Source organism: Emys orbicularis, chromosome 4, assembly GCF_028017835.1.
Source record: "Emys orbicularis isolate rEmyOrb1 chromosome 4, rEmyOrb1.hap1, whole genome shotgun sequence".
Lineage (NCBI taxonomy): Eukaryota > Metazoa > Chordata > Testudines > Emydidae > Emys > Emys orbicularis.
The window spans coordinates 141,695,610-141,716,446 of record NC_088686.1 but is presented as its reverse complement, the minus strand read 5'-3'; the positions used below and the strand labels follow the sequence as shown (position 1 = coordinate 141,716,446).

General features: G+C 47.2%; 1 protein-coding gene and 2 non-coding genes across 3 annotated transcripts in view; 1 reads left to right on the top strand and 2 right to left on the bottom strand.

Annotated features, from left to right (window-relative positions):
* Positions 1 to 10,820, bottom strand: part of MDM4 (MDM4 regulator of p53) — a 30,757-nt gene extending 19,937 nt beyond the window's left edge. The window contains exons 1-2 of the mRNA XM_065403208.1: positions 10,687 to 10,820; positions 2,720 to 2,826 (exon numbers count right to left, since the gene is read on the bottom strand). Of these exons, the coding sequence (XP_065259280.1) occupies positions 2,720 to 2,794 (75 nt within the window). The 5' untranslated portion in view covers positions 2,795 to 2,826; positions 10,687 to 10,820. The remainder of the gene's footprint in view (positions 1 to 2,719; positions 2,827 to 10,686) is intronic.
* A 1,201-nt stretch (positions 10,821 to 12,021) lies between these two features.
* On the top strand, positions 12,022 to 12,094 carry TRNAK-UUU (transfer RNA lysine (anticodon UUU)). Its single transcript has one exon. It is a non-coding gene; the product is annotated as a tRNA-Lys (tRNA).
* Positions 12,095 to 12,382: 288 nt separating this feature from the next.
* TRNAK-UUU (transfer RNA lysine (anticodon UUU)) lies at positions 12,383 to 12,455 on the bottom strand. The gene has a single exon. It is a non-coding gene; the product is annotated as a tRNA-Lys (tRNA).
* Positions 12,456 to 20,837: the final 8,382 nt, after the last annotated feature.

Genomic DNA, 20,837 nt, shown 5'->3' with positions numbered 1-20,837 from the left:
CTAATTATTTCTGCTCAAATAAATCAGCTGGAAGCAACAATTCTGTCAGACTAATGTTATTTTTTGAAAGAAAACAGGATTTATTGATTAAGAGAATCAATGATCCAGTCCAGTCCTTTCATTAGGCTAGTGGCATCTTGAAGTAGTGGGGTAGGTATGAGCTCTCATTGCACACACATGCTCTATTCCACATGGGTAAGAGATCATACACTGGTTAGAATACAAGCAGCAAGATGTGGTGGGAAGGGTTTTTGTACACAATACTCTATTGTTCTCCAAACACTTATCAAAGGCTTGTTCTATTGAAGCACGCCTCTGAACCTCTTTCCTGCTGTAAATGGCCCATTATATCTTTTCTCCAGCAAAGGTGGGCTCAGCTGTGTCTAGCTGGCTCAGGGGGAGGGGAGCGGAGCTAGCTCAGTGGTTTGAGCATTGGCCTGCTAAACCCAGGGTTATGAGTTCAATCCTTGAGGGGGCCATTTAGGGAACTGGGGTAAAAATCTGATTGGTCCTGCTTTGAGCAGGGGGTTGGACTAGATGACCTCCTGAGGTCCCTTCCAACCCTGATATTCTATGATCTCTCCCTATATAAATGCACTTGCAAAAAGCCCTCACTTCCTGAAAGGAGGAGGGCAACTCAGAATTCCCAAGCCCACTACACCCTAGCCTCCAGGTAGAGTTGGAATCACCAAGCTCCTGCCTGAGGCATGAGGAGTTTTGTTACTATTTGTCACCAACTAATTGGTCAAGAACTCAGCTGCCAGACAATACTCAGGCAGGAATTCATCCCACTGCGCGCACACACTTTTCAAATTCTAAGAATGCGTTTATCTTCGCCTTAAACTACTCTGAGCTATCTACTCCCACATCATTATCACTGCTAGATTCATTCTTAAAAAAAACCTTTCACCTTTTAAGATCAAATCAAACAGAGCAAGGAATGTCCAAACTCATGCCACAATTCTTCTTTTCAACACCAGCCATTTTGTTAGGACATAACGAATTTAGCTCAATGAAAGTAAAAGCTTGTGCCAGTACTAATACAATGTTCTTATGAGCGCAATTAATGCAAGTACAAGACAGTTTTACTTCTCCAAGCTAAGGACCACTGTCGTGGATTTTTCTTCATTTTAAATAACTACCTCCTCACCCTCCCTTTTCTGTGTTTAAAAAAAAATTGCCTAAATTAATTTGAATATTTAAAATAGCACCTTAGCTACCACAATGAAGCCAAATTGGAGACGAGAATGTTAGTTCATTCCATATTCCCCAAAATAATGGGTGTAAGCAGCCAATATTTCTGTACTAACATCAAAGTCTGCTTATTTATTTATAAATTTTCAGTAGAATGCGCTGAATAAAGAAGCATGTTAATCAATTCTGCATGGGACTCAGATGGATTTTATAAATTAAGTATATAGGGGAGTTTGAGTCCCTTCAGAGTCTAATTTACACTCCCCGCCCCCAGCCAGACACATGCTCTTACCAATGAAACCAAGATACAGCCCCATTCTTGTCTTGGAGAACCCACTCATCAGAGTTTGTAGACTGCATTTTTCTAGCCATAGCTCACACTGCAGATTTTTCTCTTTGACTGGCAGCCAACATGTTGACGCAGTGCCAGTTTTCCAGATTCCCACACTCTACGCTAAAGAATTGCCACGCTGGCTTTGGATAGCTTTCCTAAAGCAGTCAGGCTACGACATATTGGCACTCATTCCACCAATCCCCTGGGAATAGATTGGTATGGGGAACAGCACGTGTTCAGTGTTCAAGGTAGCTCCAAGAGAGAGAGAGATGTTATTGGCTTTATAAACTAGGTCACACAGATGAGTGTCTTTTCATATTCTGAGGAACTGCATAATTTAACAGTTCCATGTAGTCCAGAGTTTTTAAAAAGGAACTCTGTGTGGTCCCATGTAAGGCTATGTCTACACTACCACTTATGTCAGCAAAATTTATGTCACTCAGGGGTATGAATAGCCCACTCCCCTGAGCAACGTAAATTATAAGAACATAAGAACGGCCCTACTGGGTCAGACCAAAGGTCCATCTAGCCCAGTATCCGGTCTTCCGACAGTGGCCAGTGCTAGGTGCCCCAGAGGGAATGAACAGAACAGGGAATCATCAAGTGATCCATCCCCTGTCACCCATTCCCAGCTTCTGGCAAACAGAGGCTAGGGACATTATGCTGGCATAAACGCTAGTGCACACAGTGCTATGTCAGCAGGAGAGCTTCTCCTGCCGACATAGCTACTGCCACTCGTTGAGGGTGGATTAATTATGTTGCTGGAAGAGCTCTCTCCCGTGGACATTGAGCGGCCACACAAGAGATCTTATAGCAGCGTAGCTGCATCGGTACAGTTGTGCCGCTGTAAGCTTGCTAATGTAGGCATAGCCTAAATAAGGTATGAAGCCTGGAAATACACACATTATGCACTTTCCTGTGTGGCCAGTTTAACCCACCTCACTTTTTCCCCCACTATTTTAAATGTCAGTCCAATATTACCTATCTATCATCCATACCAGTGGCACTGGTAGTTAATGTTCACAAACCACTCACTTGATGGAAGACTATTCATTCCACCCCGTACAAAAGGCCACGTGCCATGAAGTCAAAGCTGCTCTAGTAGGGCTTCACTGGCCTTATTTTTAATAAGGAGAGAGGAAAGCCAAGAGCGTGTGTGTCTGGGGGGGTAGAGTGGGAAGGGGAGATTACCTGGTTAGCTTGTCCAAGTGCGATTCTGCAGGCATTCTCAGATGCTGGATACTGTTCAGAGGTCGAAGATGTCATTTTGGCAGTGAAGTAGCTGTCTACAGCATAAACTGAAACAACAACAAGGTTTCGTTTAGTAGCAAGTCAGAACCAGCAGGTCCTGAGTTTAACCACTTCCGTTTCTTAGAAGCTTTAGGAAATCAATCTTCCATGCACGTACATCCTAAAATCTAAAATTACTGTATCAGCCCATGCAATTGTTTTATAGTTTGCCAATAACCTGAGCAATCCAAAACCAATTCTCTCCTAGGTAAGTTAAACCTAGCTGCTCAGCTACCTGGACAGGAAGCCTTGTAAGAGCAGCTGGGGCAGAAATCCTTCAGCACCCAAGAAGCATGTCTTCAATTTGCTTTTATGAAATTTACAATTTCTGTTCACTAACCATCTCAGGCTGATTTGCACTGGTGACACTCCCACCCCCCTCCACCCACCTTCACTATGCTCTAGAAAAATCTTGCTCACTGGGAGATGAATACTAGGATAAAGTATTCCCACGCTCATCTGCAAATCCCAGACAGTTCTTCTTTCTGTTGTGACCTGCCTGTTCAAAGACAAAGTCTTCTGTGACATGTTGAGGCAAGTTCTTAATGAGTCAGAGTGGACAGTAACAGCTAAGTCACAGTTTTACCCCACTGGAAAGCCTTACAGACAATAGCAGCTTCATGAGTCAGCAAGGGGAGGTACACAGTGGGTGGAAGAACTAAATGCTAGTGATTAAACTCCCACCCTTCAAATTGATGGGATCAACATAACAAAGAGCCCCAAATATCATTGGAGCCCTCATCCCCTTCACACCAAAGGACACACAAGTTCTAAACAAATTCTATATGCAGATGCTAAAGCAACCTGGGATGGGAAGAGTTTGACCAAAGCAACAGTTCCCTTTTTGGTGCCTTCAGACATGTACGGTGCTATGAAGTTAGACTCTGACAGCCCATCTGTTTAGTCATAGTTAGGATTATTAGCCTTTACACAAGGAGACACAAGCAAGGAGCAATTGTCCAAGGTCACTGACACAGCTGGTCTCCTGAGTCTCAGTCCATACTCAATGCTTCTCCCGCTGACACAGCTTATGCTGCTTGCAGAGGTGGTTTTTTTTACGTCAACGGGCATAGAGCATCTTCACAAGACTGCACATATAGACACGGCCTAACTCTGCAGTAGAGACACATACCCTTTGGCCTGGTCTATGCCAAAAAGTTAACTTGACCCAACTCAAAAATCCACAACCCTGAGCAAGTGTAGTTAAGCTGACCTAAACCCTGATGTAGACAATGTGAGGTCACTGAAAGAAGGAGGGTCGCAGTGCTTAAATGTTTATATCTAGCTTTTGAGTACCATGGCTGAAAGGCATCTATCTGCAAGTCCAAATACGACTAAACTCTCAAAATTTAATGTCTTGCCATCTCATAGCTCAGTGGTTTGAGCATTGGCCTGCTAAACCCAGGGTTGTGAGCTCAATCCTTGAGGGGGCCATTTAGGGATCTGGGGCAAAAATCTGTCTGGGGATTATTGGTCCTGCTTTGAGCAGGGGGCTGGACTAGATGACCTCCTGAGGTCCCTTCCAACTCTGATAGTCTATGATTCATAATAATTTTGATGAATACGACTCAGGAACACCATTTAGAAACTGTGAAGTCCACAAAACCAAACAGTTGTCACTCCATCCTACCAACATAATAGATAGTGCCCTGCAGCAGACCATTTTTGCGGATCACGGATGGATGCGGATTCAAATTTTATATCTAAAGCCCTGCAATTCCGCGGATATCAGGGGATCATTTTTGCAAATTGAGGATCAGATGCGGATACAAAGCAGGGCTCTAATAATAGATTTTAGTAGTGCAGATGGGACTCTTGCTGCAAGGTACTATTACAAACTAACAACCCTGCTTTAGCTGCTCTGGTACACACATCTCTGGTACACACAGTGTAAGGTGATGCATTTAGGGATGACTAACAAGAATTTTAGTTATGAGCTGGGGACGCATAGGTTGGAAGTGACGGAGGAGGAGAAGGACCTCGGAGTCCTGGTTGATCGCAGGATGACTATGAGTCGGCAATGTGACGTGGCTGTGAAAAAAGCTAATGCGATCTTGGGATGCGTTAGGCGAGGTATTTCTAGTAGGGACAAGGAGGTGCTGCTTCCGTTATACAAGGCGCTGGTGAGACCTCATTTGGAGTACTGTGTGCAGTTCTGGTCTCCTATGTTTAAAAAGGATGAACTCAAACTGGAACGGGTACAGAGAAGGGCCACTAGGATGATCCGAGGAATGGAAAACCTTTCCTATGAAAGGAGACTCGAGGAGCTCGGTTTGTTTAGCCTAACCAAAAGAAGGCTGAGGGGGGATATGATTGCTCTCTTTAAATATATCAGAGGGATAAATACCAGGGAGGGAGAGGAATTATTTCAGCTCAGTACTAATGTGGACACGAGAACGAATGGATATAAACTGGCCGTGGGGAAGTTTAGGCTTGAAATTAGACGAAGGTTTCTAACCGTCAGAGGGGTGAAATTTTGGAACAGCCTTCCGAGGGAAATGGTGGGGGCGAAAGACCTCCCTGGCTTCAAGATTAGGCTAGATAAGTTCATGGAGGGAATGGTTTGATGGGATAACGTGATTTTAGTCAATTAGGCAATAACGTGCCATCGCTGGTAAAATGAGGGTCCGGCTGGAGATTCTTGCCTGTATGCTCGGGGTTCTACTGATCGCCATATTTGGGGTCGGGAAGGAATTTTCCTCCAGGGTAGATTGGCAGAGGCCCTGGAGGTTTTTCGCCTTCCTCCGCAGCATAGGGCAGGGGTCGCAAGCTGGAGGATTCTCTGCGACTTGAAGTCTTTAAATCACGATCTGGAGACTTCAACAGCTGAGTTAAGGGAAAGTGGGTGGGTCAGCTTTTGTGGCCTGCATCATGCGGGAGGTCAGACTAGATGACCACAATGGTCCTTTCTGACCTTAAAGTCTATGAGTCTATGAATCTCTGTGAGATGACTGCAGAAAATGGTACCAGGTTACAGGCATTTGGAGGGGAGAGGGTAAGCTTTTCTATTCTACCCAGCCTCAATGTATCCTCACGGGCTTCAAGTGATACAGCACTGATATAAAGTTATGCAACAATATAAAGTGATCTTTCATTTTGTATAACCTATGTGACTTTAAATTAGTTAATTTTTGCTGTCCTACTCTCACTTAGAGTTGCGTGCTTTTTATTCTTTGCTTTGACAAAGATTTATGATATTCCTTCAGGAACCGTGAAAAGACAGATTTTATTGCACAAGAGTTTTGTAATATATTACCTACCGTAACACAGGCAGTGACGCTGCATTTAAGACTTATTTGATTTAATTTTTTTTAAAGTACTGTAAGGTAAATTCAGATCTGCCATTAAAAAAAAATACTTTAAGGGGTCAGGGCTTTGTTTGCAGAAGTCTTTTTTTAAGTCATGATATATCTGCCACACGGTAGGAATTTTGAGTTTATCAAGACACGTGAAGGACTGCCAATAAAAACCAAACAAAGCTAATCTGAGATAGATAACAATTAATAATTAAAACAACGAGGAGTCCGGTGACACTTTAAAGACTAACAGATTTATTTGGGCATAAATAAATCTGTTAGTCTTTAAGGTGCCACCGGACTCCTCGTCGTTTTTGTGGATATAGACTAACACGGCTACGCCTCTGATAATTAATAATTAAGATTTGCAAAAAATGATGCAATGTTCTTTTATTGCAAAACCGTTTTTTGGGGGGGAGGAAGAGGGAAATCTAGATTTATTTTCAAGTTGATTATTCAAAAAAAATAAATAAATAAAACCAAAACCCTGAAGCACTGGCAAATGGCTCTGCAAATCTTCCTAAATCAACCACCAACGACACAGTATTTGTCACCAATGATACATCTAAAAACCTACTGTAGACAAACATGTTTGCAGTAATCCTATCCTAATGGGCTTTTTTTCCCTTTGAAAGGACAGGGCTGTGAGTGATTACTTTCTATAAGTCCTTTGAGTCTCTACACTACTTGATGAACAACAGAAATCCTAGTAAACTGATTTGGATTCAGACAGTCAAAGGGAAAAAAAATACATGGTACCATAATCTTTGATTGTATAACCCAGCCACCACTTTATTCTGGTAACACCTCCTTCTACAAGACAAGCAGGGACCTGTAGGAACTTAATTTATGCAAGTAGTATCAGCAAAGAGCTGCTTTTTTCCTCTGTCCTAAATCAAAGGCTTTTATATGCTGAAGAAATTGATCATATTTATTACTGTAGCTTAATAGGAATTGGTGATGAGTTTCTCATCTAGGTTTTATTTTTGCTTGTCCCTATCGTCCCTAGAACACCCTGATTAACATACAATCTGTAAAATAACCTTTGACACCCAACTTCATATATACAAAGTACATATATAGGAAGTCAGTGGAATTTTTGCATAGGCAAGGGGGTCACTCGCAGGAAGTAGTTGCAAGATCATGGTTTTGAAGTTATTATTTGTATTTATAGTAGCTTCTAAAAGCCCCAACTGAGATCAGAACCCCATTGTGCCAGGTGCTGTACAGACAAAAAAAAACAGACAGTCCCTGCTCTGAATTATTTTCAGTCTAAATAGACAAAGAGACAAGGTTGGGAGGAAAGAGACACAGAGGGGAAGTGACTTGCCCACTGTCAGGACACGGCAGGTAAGTGGCCAAGCTGGGAGTAGAACCCAGGTGTCCTGACTCCCTACTCAGTGCCCTGTTCACTAGACGGTATTTCTCAACAACTGGTCTGTGGACCAACGCCAGCCCCTGAGATCTCCTGGACACAGTTCAGGAAGGCAGCAAGCCAGTCCCTGGTATCAAAAAGTTGAGAAACACTGCCCTAGACCACATAACCGCCATACTTGCAATAACAGTAGATAGTTTCCCCACACACACTCATCTAAGTGAAGAGTGATTTTTTAAATTGATGTTGACCCACTGACTTGACTTGACAGAGGTCACATAGCTAGTCAGTGGCAGAGCAAGGAGGAACAGACTAGTGGTCTCTCTGACTTACAGTCCTGTGCTTTAAACACTACATCGTGCAGCCTCTATTTTGGGGGATGGAAAACAAGACATGCTAAGATTATCCCCATTTCTTTCACTTTTACAAGTCACGTTTTAGCTGAGGGTTTTTGCAGCTACAAAATAGAGGTGGTTTTCTATGGCTGGCATTAACATTTCTATTTGCTCTGGGGTTATTTTTCTAGTATCTTTCAAAAGATGCTCAAAGGAACATGTCCCCAAAATCACTTCTTCCTTGCCCTATGGCTCTTAAATAATAGCAAAAGGAGAGAAATTGTGTCCATAATGGTATAACTCTAACGCATTTGGAGATCAGTTTTGTATAGTATCTCTTATACAAAATGTTTCAATCATCACTGAGATTTCCAAACAGAAATTTAAAATAAGGAGTAGAAAATCTAGATTTTAAAAATAGATCCTTCCTTTATCAGGTGTGCATATTAAAGTGATCACGTGTCACATATCTTATCAGTTATAGCTTTGTAACTGATGTAACCAATGCTGTGCCAGATGCATTCTACTAGTCATTTAATAGACATTGAAAAAGGAACTGAGGCTGAGAACCACATATGTCCCAGCAGCAGTGACACAGTAAAGGGAATCCCCTTATACTGAAGTCATGTCTTCCACAGGAGAACTTGACTGTAAGCAGGTACAGGCGTATTAGAACAGAAGTTTACATACTACAATACACTGAAGCAAATAGGTACCTTTGTTCCACTTCTAGAACAATGTTTTAATACCAGCTTTCACTATGACCAGGCTCTGCTGTATATCTGTCTGCCAGTCTAACTCCACACACACACACTTCCAAAATATGCTCACTCACGCTGTCTAGACCAACATTTTTTGCTAAGAATTCCCCCAGTTCAACTTCCACCCATGCAGCTTCAGCGGTGGCAGCTCTATTGCAGGACAGTCACTGTCTAACCCTGCTCCAACCAGGTCTAGACTAGAGAGGCTAAAATGCCAGCGGAACCATTTCTGCTTTAGCATTTCTACAACTGCTACCCCCAGGGGGCAGTTTAAATGCTTATTTATACACAAGTGAACTTGACTCACTATAGGCAGCATATTAGAGACACAAGGTGGGTATCAGGGCCAAAGGTCTTAAACCCTAATCCACAAGCTTCTCAAGAGATAAGTGGTCCTGACCTGCCACCCAGTGACCTTGGGGCTGCACAGCCAGTAATACAACAGTGGAACACTAATGAATGCTAGCTAGCACAAACAAAATTAGCCTAAAATCTACACAATATAGTAACAACACTCCACTCTTACAGATACAAAAAGGACCTAAAATCTGTCTAGATCTCATCCTCATTTAACATCACACTCCCTACTTCCCTCACCTATCTGCCTCCACCCCCTTTCCGAAAAAGATCTGGACTTCACATTTTTCTTCCGTTAAATTCAATCGGATGTATTTAGAAGCTGCTTCATCAACCCAAGTCACAATTAACCAGACATTTGCAATACAGCTCATTTTAATGTAGCTTTTAAATAAGCCAGCTGAACATAACATCTTTTCAAAAACTCGGCACCAAGTTGGCAGTAACTGTTTCTGTTGATCATTTTGGAAGATCAAGACAAAACTCCAGGAAGCAAAAAAGCACACTTTAAAAACAGACACACACACTTTACAACAAGACAGTTACGAAACTGCATGCTTTTCAGTCCCTCTTTTTTTAAATCCTTACTAATCCTTTCCTAAAATGCTTCCTTGTTTTTAAGTTGCACTTAGCAGAATGGCTAGTTCCTAAACTACAGATGGGCTTTTGCCAGCATTCATTTCTGGGCAGGCGTGCCAGCATCCAACGTCAAAATTACGGCGCATCCGATGACGTACAGATCTGCGCGCGCCCCCGCCTTAATTTTCCCTCCTAATCAGGCAGTAACATGCTCCTATCAGCAGTTCCTCCAAAGGCTGTCAAAGGTACCAAGTCATGCTTTAGGTAGCTGTTAGACATGTGACAGTTTAAAGGGAAAAAAGGGGGAAAAAACAGAAAACGGTAAACACAGAAACACTTGCCAAGTGCTCCTTTTATTGATGGACCAGGTATAGCAAACATCATCTAACAGCAAACCATACATCGTCAGACAACTGTCAGCACTCCCTAAAACTGATCACTGAAAAATGAAACTAACGATATAAATATTAAAATGTTCAGAAACACACATTAATTTCTGAATGGCACAACTGCATCTGTCCTTGCCAGGGCTCTATTTTTACAAAGTCGCACTGAGTTTATCATCACTGCAAAACAAACGTCAAACAGCAGCACGGTGCCATCCACAGCTGTCTAACGCAATACCACAGCAGCCCAAACGTGAATGTGCTCACTATCGGAACAAGGATGATTCCAGCCAGAAGGGAGATTTTCTTTTACATTAATGGGTGTAGACACACACCTCAACACACCCCCACACACACAATGTTGAGCAGAAATACATCAAAGCGAAAGCCCACAACTTAAACTTTTAAATAACAACAGCAGCTGTGCGAGGCTGTGGTCCCGCCAGTGCCCTCTGCGAGGTGTCTCGACAGCCAGACAGGTAATCCAGCCGCTACACCGCCTCCCACTCCCCTGGCCTTGCCACAACCTGCATCCCCTGCATGCACCTATCCCCCCAGCAGGGCCTGTCCCCCAGGCGGATATCCCCCCTCTCCCCGCTGCCTGCTGCCCCCTGCCCTGCTGCCTCCACATCCCCCACCCCGCTGCTGCCCTTATGCCATGACCCCTTATGCCCCCCCCCCGCCCCAGGCTATGCCCTCTGACACCCAAGCCAGGAGGCTGGGAGCAGGACCCAGGCCTCAGGGCCTCCCCGCCCCTCCAGGCAGGTCCCCGGGCTCACCCTAGCGCTGCTCCATGGGCCCCAGCTCGCCCTTCGGCCTGAGGGGGCCCTAGGCCCCCAGTTGGCTCCTCTCCTCCATCTTAGTGGGGGGCCAGGCCTCCACTTCCCCTCCCAGCCAACATGGCGGCGCGGCCACTTCCGCAGGGACTGCGTGGGGAGAGTCCTGCTGGATGGACTGCGACCATAGAGAACACCGGAAGCCAGGCCTAGAAAGGAGGCGTCGGGGAAGGTCGGCCAGCGAGGCGCTTACCATAGAGATGCCAGGGGAAGAGAGGGAGTGTCCCAGCGCCGCCGAGCTGCTGGAGGACCGTGAGGGGGCAAGGGCACTGGGGCAGAGACCGAACTGGAGGAAGGAAAGTAACAAACAAAACTGGGCCCAACTTAAGCAGTGCACCCGGCCCTGCAGTATGTGCAGATATCTGTGTCCTCACAGTCACTGTGCAATGCAATGCACCATCAGTGTGCCCAGAGAGCAGTGCTCACCACAGCCACTGTGCAATGCAATACACCCCAGCGTGTGCAGGGATCTCTGCCCCCCACAGTCACTGTGCAATGCGCCCCCAGCGTGTGCAGGGATCTGTGCCCCCCCCCCCGGTCACTGTGCAATGGAATGTACCCCCAGCGTGTGCAGGGATCTGTGCCCCCCCCCCCCGGTCACTGTGCAATGCAATGTACCCCCAGCGTGTGCAGGGATCTCTGCCCCCCACAGTCATTGTGCAATGCGCCCCCAGCGTGTGCAGGGATCTGTGTCCCCCCAGTCACTGTGCAATGCAATGCAATGCACCGCAGTGTGTGCAGGGATCTGTGTCCCCCACAGTCACTGTGCAATGCAATGCACCCTCAGCGTGTGCAGGGATCTGTGCCCCCTACAATCACCCCGTGCAAAGTAATGCCCCAAAATGTGCCACCACCCTCTGTGGACACCAAGCTTGTTCTCTCTGCACAAAACCGTCGCCTTAAAATCTGTTACGAATATGACAAATCTTTCCTGACCATGCACTTGGCATACAGAGATCACTATATGCTAACAGTCAACATGCAGCCCGCTCACGAGCAAAGGGGCTGCAGGCTCTAGAGGGTTGCAAAGACATTTTCTTTGATGCAGTGAGGACCCTCCTGGTCCTGGAACAGGGCTCGGCTTCCCCCACAAGCTTTGTTAGGGGGAGTTCTGCCCCTCATCCCCTGCACAGTTGATGCTCAACCCCCGTTCTCGTAGCGCAGCTCTCCCTCGCTTTGCATAATGCATGACCAGTCACTACCAGTGGCTACTTTCCTGCTCAGCCCCGCCTCCAGCTTAGCTCTTTTACCTCTTCCAGTGGCTCATTACAGTAAGGAGCCCGGATAGCTCAGTCGGCAGAGCATCAGACTTTTAATCTGAGGGTCCAGGGTTCAAGTCCCTGTTCGGGCGAATCCTTGGGTTTTTTTTTCTTCCCCCCTTTCGTTTATTTTTCAGTCTCTTTTTTCCTCTCTGCCTTCGCCTGTTTTGTTTCTCCTGCAACAGCCGCTGCAAAGCCCACGACACTGTTAGATTCCCACTTTGGCCGACGCTCTCCGCACGGGGAGCGCCGGGCTCGTGCACGGATTTGACATAGGTGCCTGCTCTTTAAAAAGACATCGGGCTTTTAAAAACGTTGGGTTTTTAGTTTGTAACGCTGCTTCCACTGTATTGAATGGCCCCGTGATGCAAAAGCTTCTGCGCCCGAACAGGGACTTGAACCCTGGACCCTCAGATTAAAAGTCTGATGCTCTACCGACTGAGCTATCCGGGCGCTCTTGATAAAAAGGCTTTTCCTGCACTATACATGGTGCTTTCCAAATACTGCTCTGGCTTTCTAGTTCTGATTTGCACCAGCCCTTCCAGGCATTCCACCCTGTCTGGAACTGATGGTATGATGGGGATCTAAGTTTGCACCGTGCTGGGACTATGAAAATTGGTGCTTACTATTAATTAATATTATTATGGCAATTCTAGCCTCTTCTGCATTTTCATGCACATTGAAAATAAGTGGGACTAGGCACATAGGAATTACCATCTCAGTTCAGGGGCTGTCTAGCTCAGTTTTCCATCTTCAATAGTGGCCAGCACCAACTGCCCTAGAAGAAGGGGTAAGAAACCTTGCAGTGGCAGATGTAGGATAATCCCAGGAAAAGATCTCCCTAATCCTTTATGAAGATCAGTTTAAACCCTGAAACGTGAGGTTTTTAATCTCTATCAAAAGACTTTGTCTGCTTTAACTTTTATAGCCGGCCATTCTTGTCATCTGTATAACTTGTCCCCTTTTGTTAATTTCCTGATGCACTGCTCCCCACCCACCCCAGTCCTTGGTGCCTGACCCTGGGAGCCTTGGGGATGAGAAGTGCTATATAATTGTAAGGCATCAATATACCGCTGATGATGATACATATCTTCGTAACAAAGCCTTGCAAATTGCTCTTATAGCCCCTGGCCCTCTAAAATCGTCCCATGTTTAAAACAATGAAAATATAACACGTAGGTATTTCCATCTTCAGTGCACTGAACAGGTGCTGATGAATCCTTTGACTCACAACATTTAAGTCACATCTTTACATACGAATAAATCAATATTGAACAATGCTGAATAATATTTTTAAACTAGGCACAGCACAAGCACAACATGGGCAGAGGCAAGCCAAGTTTCCTCTAGCTTTACCCCAGACTGGGAGAGGTTCCCTGGGATGAAATGGGAGATCTGCCTCCTAATCCAGCAAGAGGTTCTATTTAAGGAGAAGGGATGGGGCCTAGCAGCTAAGCAAGGGGAGTTTATTTTACATGTGATTAAATCATGAAGCATCAGTAAATGCAGAGAGAGCTGGCCAGTTTGAATGCCATTGGGTTTGGAGTGTCTCAGATTAGGAGACAGGGCTATTATGAGGTGCCTTTGCCTGGAATCCAATCAAGTGAGTCATGGACATTTAGTATCATAGGGGTTATACTGATTGTGACGGGTTGGATCACAGAAACCCCCTTGGGAGCTGCCAACTGATGTGCCAAGACTACCCCTATTCCTGTTTTCCCTGCCATCTCAGGACTCCAGTACCCTGTCTTGCTGAGCCAGACACTCCCGTCTGCTCCAACAAAGACCCAGGGTCTGAATTACTTGCCCCAAAGCTGCAGGTTTACCTGAAAACAGCTCACAGAAGTGTGCTTGTCTTTAGCACTCCGATGCCCAACTCCCAATGGGGTCTAAACCCAAATAAATCCGTTTTACCCTGTATAAAGCTTATGCATCTTGTATGTCTCCAGGAAGACTTCTTATGTGGATTGGAGCATTCCAAGATGCATTGTTCCCCAAGTGCTTCCTGATCAGATACTTAACCTTGCGAATTCCTTCCTAAAGAAGCTGACCAAATGCCTCACAAAGCTTACTAAGGCCTGGTCTACACTACCCGCCTGAATCGGCGGGTAGAAATCAACCTCTCGGGGATCGATTTATCGCGTCCCGTCAGGACGCGACAATCGATCCCCGAATCGACGCTCTTACTCCACCAGCGAAGGTGGGAGTAAGAGCCGTCGACGGGAAGCCGCGGAGGTCGATTTTGCCGCCGTCCTCACAGCGGGGTAAGTCGGCTGCGATACGTCGAATTCAGCTACGCTATTCGCGTAGCTGAATTTGCATATCTTAAATCGACCCCCCCCGTAGTGTAGATGAAGCCTTAGAAACCAAGCAAGTATACAGCCCATATTCTTAACCTCAAGTAGAAAATGATATATGTGTACAAATAGATATAGTAGACCATAACCTTTACAGAGATATGTTACATGGCCCAGGCAGCACAAAACATATTCCACTTCTGTCATATTCCCCTAAAGCCTTATGGGAGGTACCGTCACACTGATGCTTTATATTTATACAACACCTTTCCTCTCCAAAGCTCCCAGGATCAGGAATCCAGGACTGGGGTGGGAGGTGAGCTGTGCATCAGGAAATTAACAAAAGGGGACATGGTATGTGGATGACAGGAATATTAGCTAGAATAATTCTCCTTTGTTTTTGGCTGGCCTCCTCCAGGCCAAATAGGGCTATCACGGGAAGCCTGGCAGAAGGAATGGAATCAAGCAAAGGAAAAATTAGACTGAATATGTGGAAGAGGAGATCTGTTACCCGGAAGCATCATCTCCCCAAGGGTAGGAGTGGAAGCCACATCATTTGGGATATTTCAAACTATTCTGGATAAAGTGCTAGGAAATAAGCTGCAGGAAACCATCCCACCCTGGGGAAGGGATGGGTAACTAGACCATTTCTAATGGTTCTGGTGTCTCCAGCATCTCTGGCCTCAGCAGTGAGAATACTGACCTAGGGAGCTTTAACAGTACCATGCTATAATTAATCAGCTTCAGTGCGGTGTAGTGGGAGGGCTAAAGTCAGGCACAGAGTAAGTGCTACTCTTCCAACATTTGCATTTCTTTCCTCCAATGCAATGGTTATCTTTCTCCATTGGGGGGCAGATTTTACCAGCACATTTTTTGGATTATTAGCTGCAATGGAAGTAAACACCTTTTATTTAAAAAGTCACTAAGGGTATGTCTACACTACAAGGGTATTTCGGTTTCACTTAAATCAAATATGTGGAATCGATATTGCAAAGTCGAACTTGTGTGTCCACACTAAGGACAGTAATTCGACTTTGTGAGTCCACACTAACGGGGAAAGCGTCGACATTGGAAGCGGTGCACTGTGGGCAGCTATCCCACAGTTCCCGCAGTCCCCGCTGCCCATTGGAATTCTGGGTCGAGCCACCAATGCCTTCTGGGTAAAAAAAAAGGGTCGAGGGTGCTTTTGGGTAATTGTCGTCATCCGTCTGTCACTACCGCCCTCCCTCCCTCCCTGAAAGCGCCGGCGGGAAATCAGTTCGCGCACTTTTCGGGTCAGTGACAGCGCGGACGCCACAGCACTGCGAGCATGGATCCCGCTGCGACCATCGCTGCAGTTGTGGCACTTGTCAACGCCTCGCAGGTTATCATCCACCTTTCCCAGAGGCAGATACAGATGAACCAGGCGAGGAGGCTACGGCACCGCGGTGAGGGCCTGAACTCTGAGAGGGGCACAGACCTCTCACAAAGCACGGGACCCAGCTCCGAGGACATCACGGTGACAATGGGTCATCTGGATGTTGTGGAACGGCGATTCTGGGCACGGGAAACAAGCACTGACTGGTGGGACCGCATAGTGCTGCAGGTCTGAGATGAATCCCAGTGGCTGCGAAACTTTCGCATGCGGAAGGGGACTTTCATGGAACTTTGTGAGTTGCTGTCCCCTGCCCTGAAGCGCAATGACACCCGGATGCGAGCAGCCCTGACTGTCCAGAAGCGAGTGGCCATAGCCCTCTGGAAGCTTGCAACGCCGGACAGCTACCGGTCTGTTGCAAACCAGTTTGGCGTGGGCAAATCTACCGTGGGGGTTGTTGTGATGCAAGTAGCCAACGCAATCGTCAAGGTACTGCTCTCAAAGGTAGTGACCCTGGGAAACGTGGAGGTCATCATAGATGGCTTCGCCGCGATGGGATTCCCAAACTGCGGTGGGGCTATAGATGGAACTCACATCCCTATCCTGGGACCGGACCACCAGGCCAGCCAGTACATCAACCGAAAGGGCTACTTTTCAATGGTGCTGCAAGCACTGGTGGACCACAGGGGACGTTTTACCAACATCAACGTTGGATGGCCGGGCAAGGTTCATGACGCTCGCGTCTTCAGGAACTCTGGTCTGTTTAGACGGCTGCAGGAAGGTATTTACTTCCCGGACCACAAAATAACTCTTGGGGATGTGGAGATGCCTACAGTGATCCTTGGGGACCCAGCCTACCCGCTAATGCCCTGGCTCATGAAGCCCTACACTGGCGCCCTGGACTCTGAAAAAGAACTCTTCAACTACCGGCTGAGCAAGTGCAGAATGGTGGTGGAGTGTTCTTTTGGACGTCTCAAGGGGAGATGGAGAAGCTTACTCACTCACTGTGATCTCAGCGAAACCAATATCCCCATTGTTATAGCTGCTTGCTGTGTGCTCCACAATCTGTGTGAGAGCAAGGGGGAGACCTTTATGGCGGGGTGGGAGGTTGAGGCAAATAGCCTGGCATCTGATTACGCCCAGCCAGACACCCGGGCGATTAGAAGAGCCCAGCGGGACGCCCTGTGCATCCGGGAGGCTTTGAAAGCCAGGTTCCACAGTGAGCAGGGTAACCAGTGACTTTTAAGTTTCTGTACAGAGAAGCTGAACCTGCCCCCGTTTCTTTACCCAGTTAAGGATGACTATCCTCTCCAGTTACAGACCCCCTCCACCCCCTTCCAAAAAAATAAAATCAGTTTTACTTTTGTTATTGAACACCGTTGTCTTTAGTACTGTTTTCGCGGGAATCTTTGAAACCGGGGACGCAGACTGTGGTGGGGAGCGGGTGTAGTGTACTGATACAAATGATCCTTCTAAACTCCAGGAATGACAGGATTCACAGTAGCGGACTGGTTGTTTCAACGGAGCCTGCCAGCCCTCCTGAGTGGGACTGCGTGTATGTGGGGGCTATGTGACTTCATGGCAGGGGGAGGAGGGTTACAGATCCCCTGCTGCGTGGTTCTGTGATCCAGGACAAGGACCGCTGCATACGATCTGTAACTGCCCTCCCCCGCCACAAAGTCACAGAGCAACTAACCCCCCCCCCACCCCCCACAGAACATGAAAACCACCTCCCAGACTGACCAGGGTAACTAGTCACTGCACTGTGTATGTGCCCTGCTGCTGGACCTGCCCCCGCCTCTGTAGCCTGCTAAAGGTGACTGTCCTGTCCAATTACCAAGCCCCTTCCCCCCCTGCAGACAGACTCTCCCTCAAAACAGCATGACTGAAACAGTAATGAACAGAAACGTATTTTTTATTAACAACCACACATGAAACTGGGGGGTGAAACTTGGACGGGGGCTTGGGTGAGGCTGCCAGGAAAGGACTTTTCAAATTTTGGGGAATGACAGCCTTCTGGTGCTTGAGCAGTCTGTAGGGGTGGAGTGAGAGTTTTCACGGACTCTTCCGCTCCTCCTTCTTTGGACTTTGGGCGAGGGGGGTATGGGACTTGGTGGCGGGGGAGTGCGGTTACTGATAGACTGCAGCGGGGCTCTGTCCTCCTGCCTCCGTTCCTGCAGAACATCAACAAGGCGCCAGAGCGTGTCCGTTTGCTCCCTCAGAAGTCCAAGCAGCGTTTGAGTCGCCTGCTGGTCTTCCTGCCGCCACCTCTCCTCACGTTCCATGTGTGTCCGGTGCATTTGGGACAAATTCTCCCTCCACTGGTTATGCTGTGCTGCCTGGGCTCGGGAGCAGCCCATTAGTTCTGAGAACATGTCCTCTCGCGTCTTCTTCTTCCTCCGCCTAATGTGCGCTAGCCTCTGGGAGTGTGTTGCCAGGCTGGGTTGGGAGACAGTTGCAGATGTGGCTGTGGGAATGAGGAAAAGGCAGTGAATTCCTCCGAAAGATAAATGTAGTTGTGAATCAAGAACATAGTCTTTCTCTGTGAACAAGACCATGAACCACACCTATCACATGCGCACTGAGGACAAGGTCGAATTTTCGAACCTCGCCATCAGTGCCTGGGCTTTTGCACTGCCGATCTGGGAACCGGGGCAGGACACGGTACTCTCTCTAGCAGGCAAACATGGTAAGCCGTAGACTTGTGGCAGATTAAAACTTTAGGAGTACCAATGGCCACCTTTCACATTGAAAGCACTGCCAGTCTCTGCTGCCAGCAATCGGCCAAGCAGTAACTCTGGCCCTGTCCCACCCACTCGCGGATGTGCCAGGGAAAGATCCCTGGATGCTGGCCCTCTCCCGCCCCCACCGCGTGGCTGTAAACCAGCAGTCACAGTTCTGTAAAGGAACTTGTTGCAAGCAGTCCCAATACTAACAGTCCCCTACCTAATTCAAAGCAGGTTGTCATGAGCGACATTACCCTCATGAGGATCCCGGACACCGAGATCCAAAGGATGCTTCGAGAAAGCCTGCAGAGACCGGGGCCCTATGCCGCCATGATCTGCAAGGCGCTGATCCCAGAGTACCTGCTTGTCTCCTGGCGCGGGAACGTCTCGTACTTTGGAGGACCAAGTAAAGCCGCTCTCCCCAGGAACCTGATGAACAGGCTATCCCATTACTTGCAGGAGAGCTTTGTGGAGATGTCCGTGGAGGACTACTGCTCTATCCCCGGACATATAGACAGGATTTTCATCTAGCTGCAGTAGCAGGGACTAAAGAGTGGAGCAGCTTGGGCAGCACAATCATGCACAACCGGACACTGTTTGATTTTTTTATAAATAGTTGTTACTGATTATTTAAGCGCCCAGGGGGAAGAAATCATGAATCACAGATTGTTATTACTCTTAATATTCAAGTTTTGTACAAAATAAAGGTTTATATGTTTAAAGCACTTACCGCTTGATCCTTCCCCTGAATCTGTGTCCGGGTTAAATGCTGGGGAGGGTTGGTAGGGGATCTCTGTAAGGGTGATGAAGAGCTCCTGGCTGTCGGGGAAATCAGCTTGGTAAGCGCTGTCGACTGCCTCGTGCTCCTCATCTCCTTCCTCATCTTCCCCGTCCGCTAACATGTCCGAGGAACCGGCCCTGGACAATATCCCATCCTCAGAGTCCACGGTCAGTGGTGGGGTAGTGGTGGCGGCCGCACCAAGGATGGAATGCAGTGCCTCGTAGAAACGGGATGTGTGGGGCTGGGATCCGGAGCGTCCGTTTGCCTGTTTGGTCTTCTGATCGCCGTGTCTCAGCTCCTTGATTTTCACGCGGCACTGCATTGCATCCCGGCTGTATCCTCTCTCTGCCATGGCTTTCGAGATCTTCTCATAGATCTTTGCGTTCCGTCTTTTGGAGTGCAGCTCGGAAAGCACGGACTCATCGCCCCACACAGCGATGAGATCCAAGACTTCCCGATCAGTCCATGCTGGGGCCCTCTTTCTATTCTGGGATTGCACGGCCATCTCGGCTGGAGAGCTCTGCATCGTTGCCACTGCTGCTGAGCTCGCCACGCTGTCCAAACAGGAAATGAGATTCAAACTGCCCAGACAGGAAAAGGAATTCAAATTTTCCCGGGCCTTTTCCTGTGTGGCTGGTCAGAGCATCCGAGCTCGGACTGCTGTCCAGAGCGTCAACAGAGTGGTGCACTGTGGGATAGCTCCCGGAGCTATTAGCGTCGATTTCCATCCACACCAAGCCTAATTTGATATGGCCATGTCGAATTTAGCGCTACTCCCCTCGTTGGGGAGGAGTACAGAAGTCGAATTTAAGAGCCCTCTATGTCGAACTAAATAGCCTCATGGTGTGGACGGGTGCAGGGTTAATTCGATGTAACGGCGCTAAATTCGACATAAACGCCTAGTGTAGACCAGGCCTAAGGCAAAGACTTGATGTGCAAACCTTAATGTTGGGTGTAAGGTCCTGGGTATAAAATTATGATGTTCACTGTGGGCTTCTACGATTTCATTTTCTCCCACACCTTTTAGAACTGTCTGTAAATTGCCTTTGTGAGGAAAAACTCTGCTGCATGGCTGGTTAGTTCATGAAAGATTCTTTGTTATGTTAAGAATCCGTAATTATTGTTAATCCCCAGAGTGCTGTAGGTTTAACATGGTGTTTGACCAAGTGTTTAAAAAGACAAGGGGACAGATTTCCAAAAGGGCTCAGCAGCTCCCACTGAGAACAACAGGGCACTGTGCCCTTTTCAGAATCTTCCCATTTAGATGCCCAACTGGGAGCTGTAGTCTTTGGAGAATCTGGTCCCACTTTTGGGTGCTGAGCATTTTTGAAAAACTGAGCCAAGGTTCCAACAATTTTATAGCCTAACTAGGAGAGTGGCCCAAGTTTTAAAAGTACTGAGCCACCACAAACTCCACTGCAGTCAATGGGAGCTGCCAGTGCCTTTGAAAATCAGGCCATTGCAACTCGGGGCGGGGGGGAGGGGGAGAAATCAAACACAAGGAGGTACAGAGGCATCACAGATGATGAGCTGAGTGTGGGAAGGTGTCTTGGGAGACTGGAGGAAGAGGAGCAAGGCATTTGGAATAACCAGATGGTGATGTGCTGACCCCAACCAGACCATAAATCAAAGGGGCTTGTGACAGTAACCTCAGCTGGCCTGGTGGTGAGCTCAGTG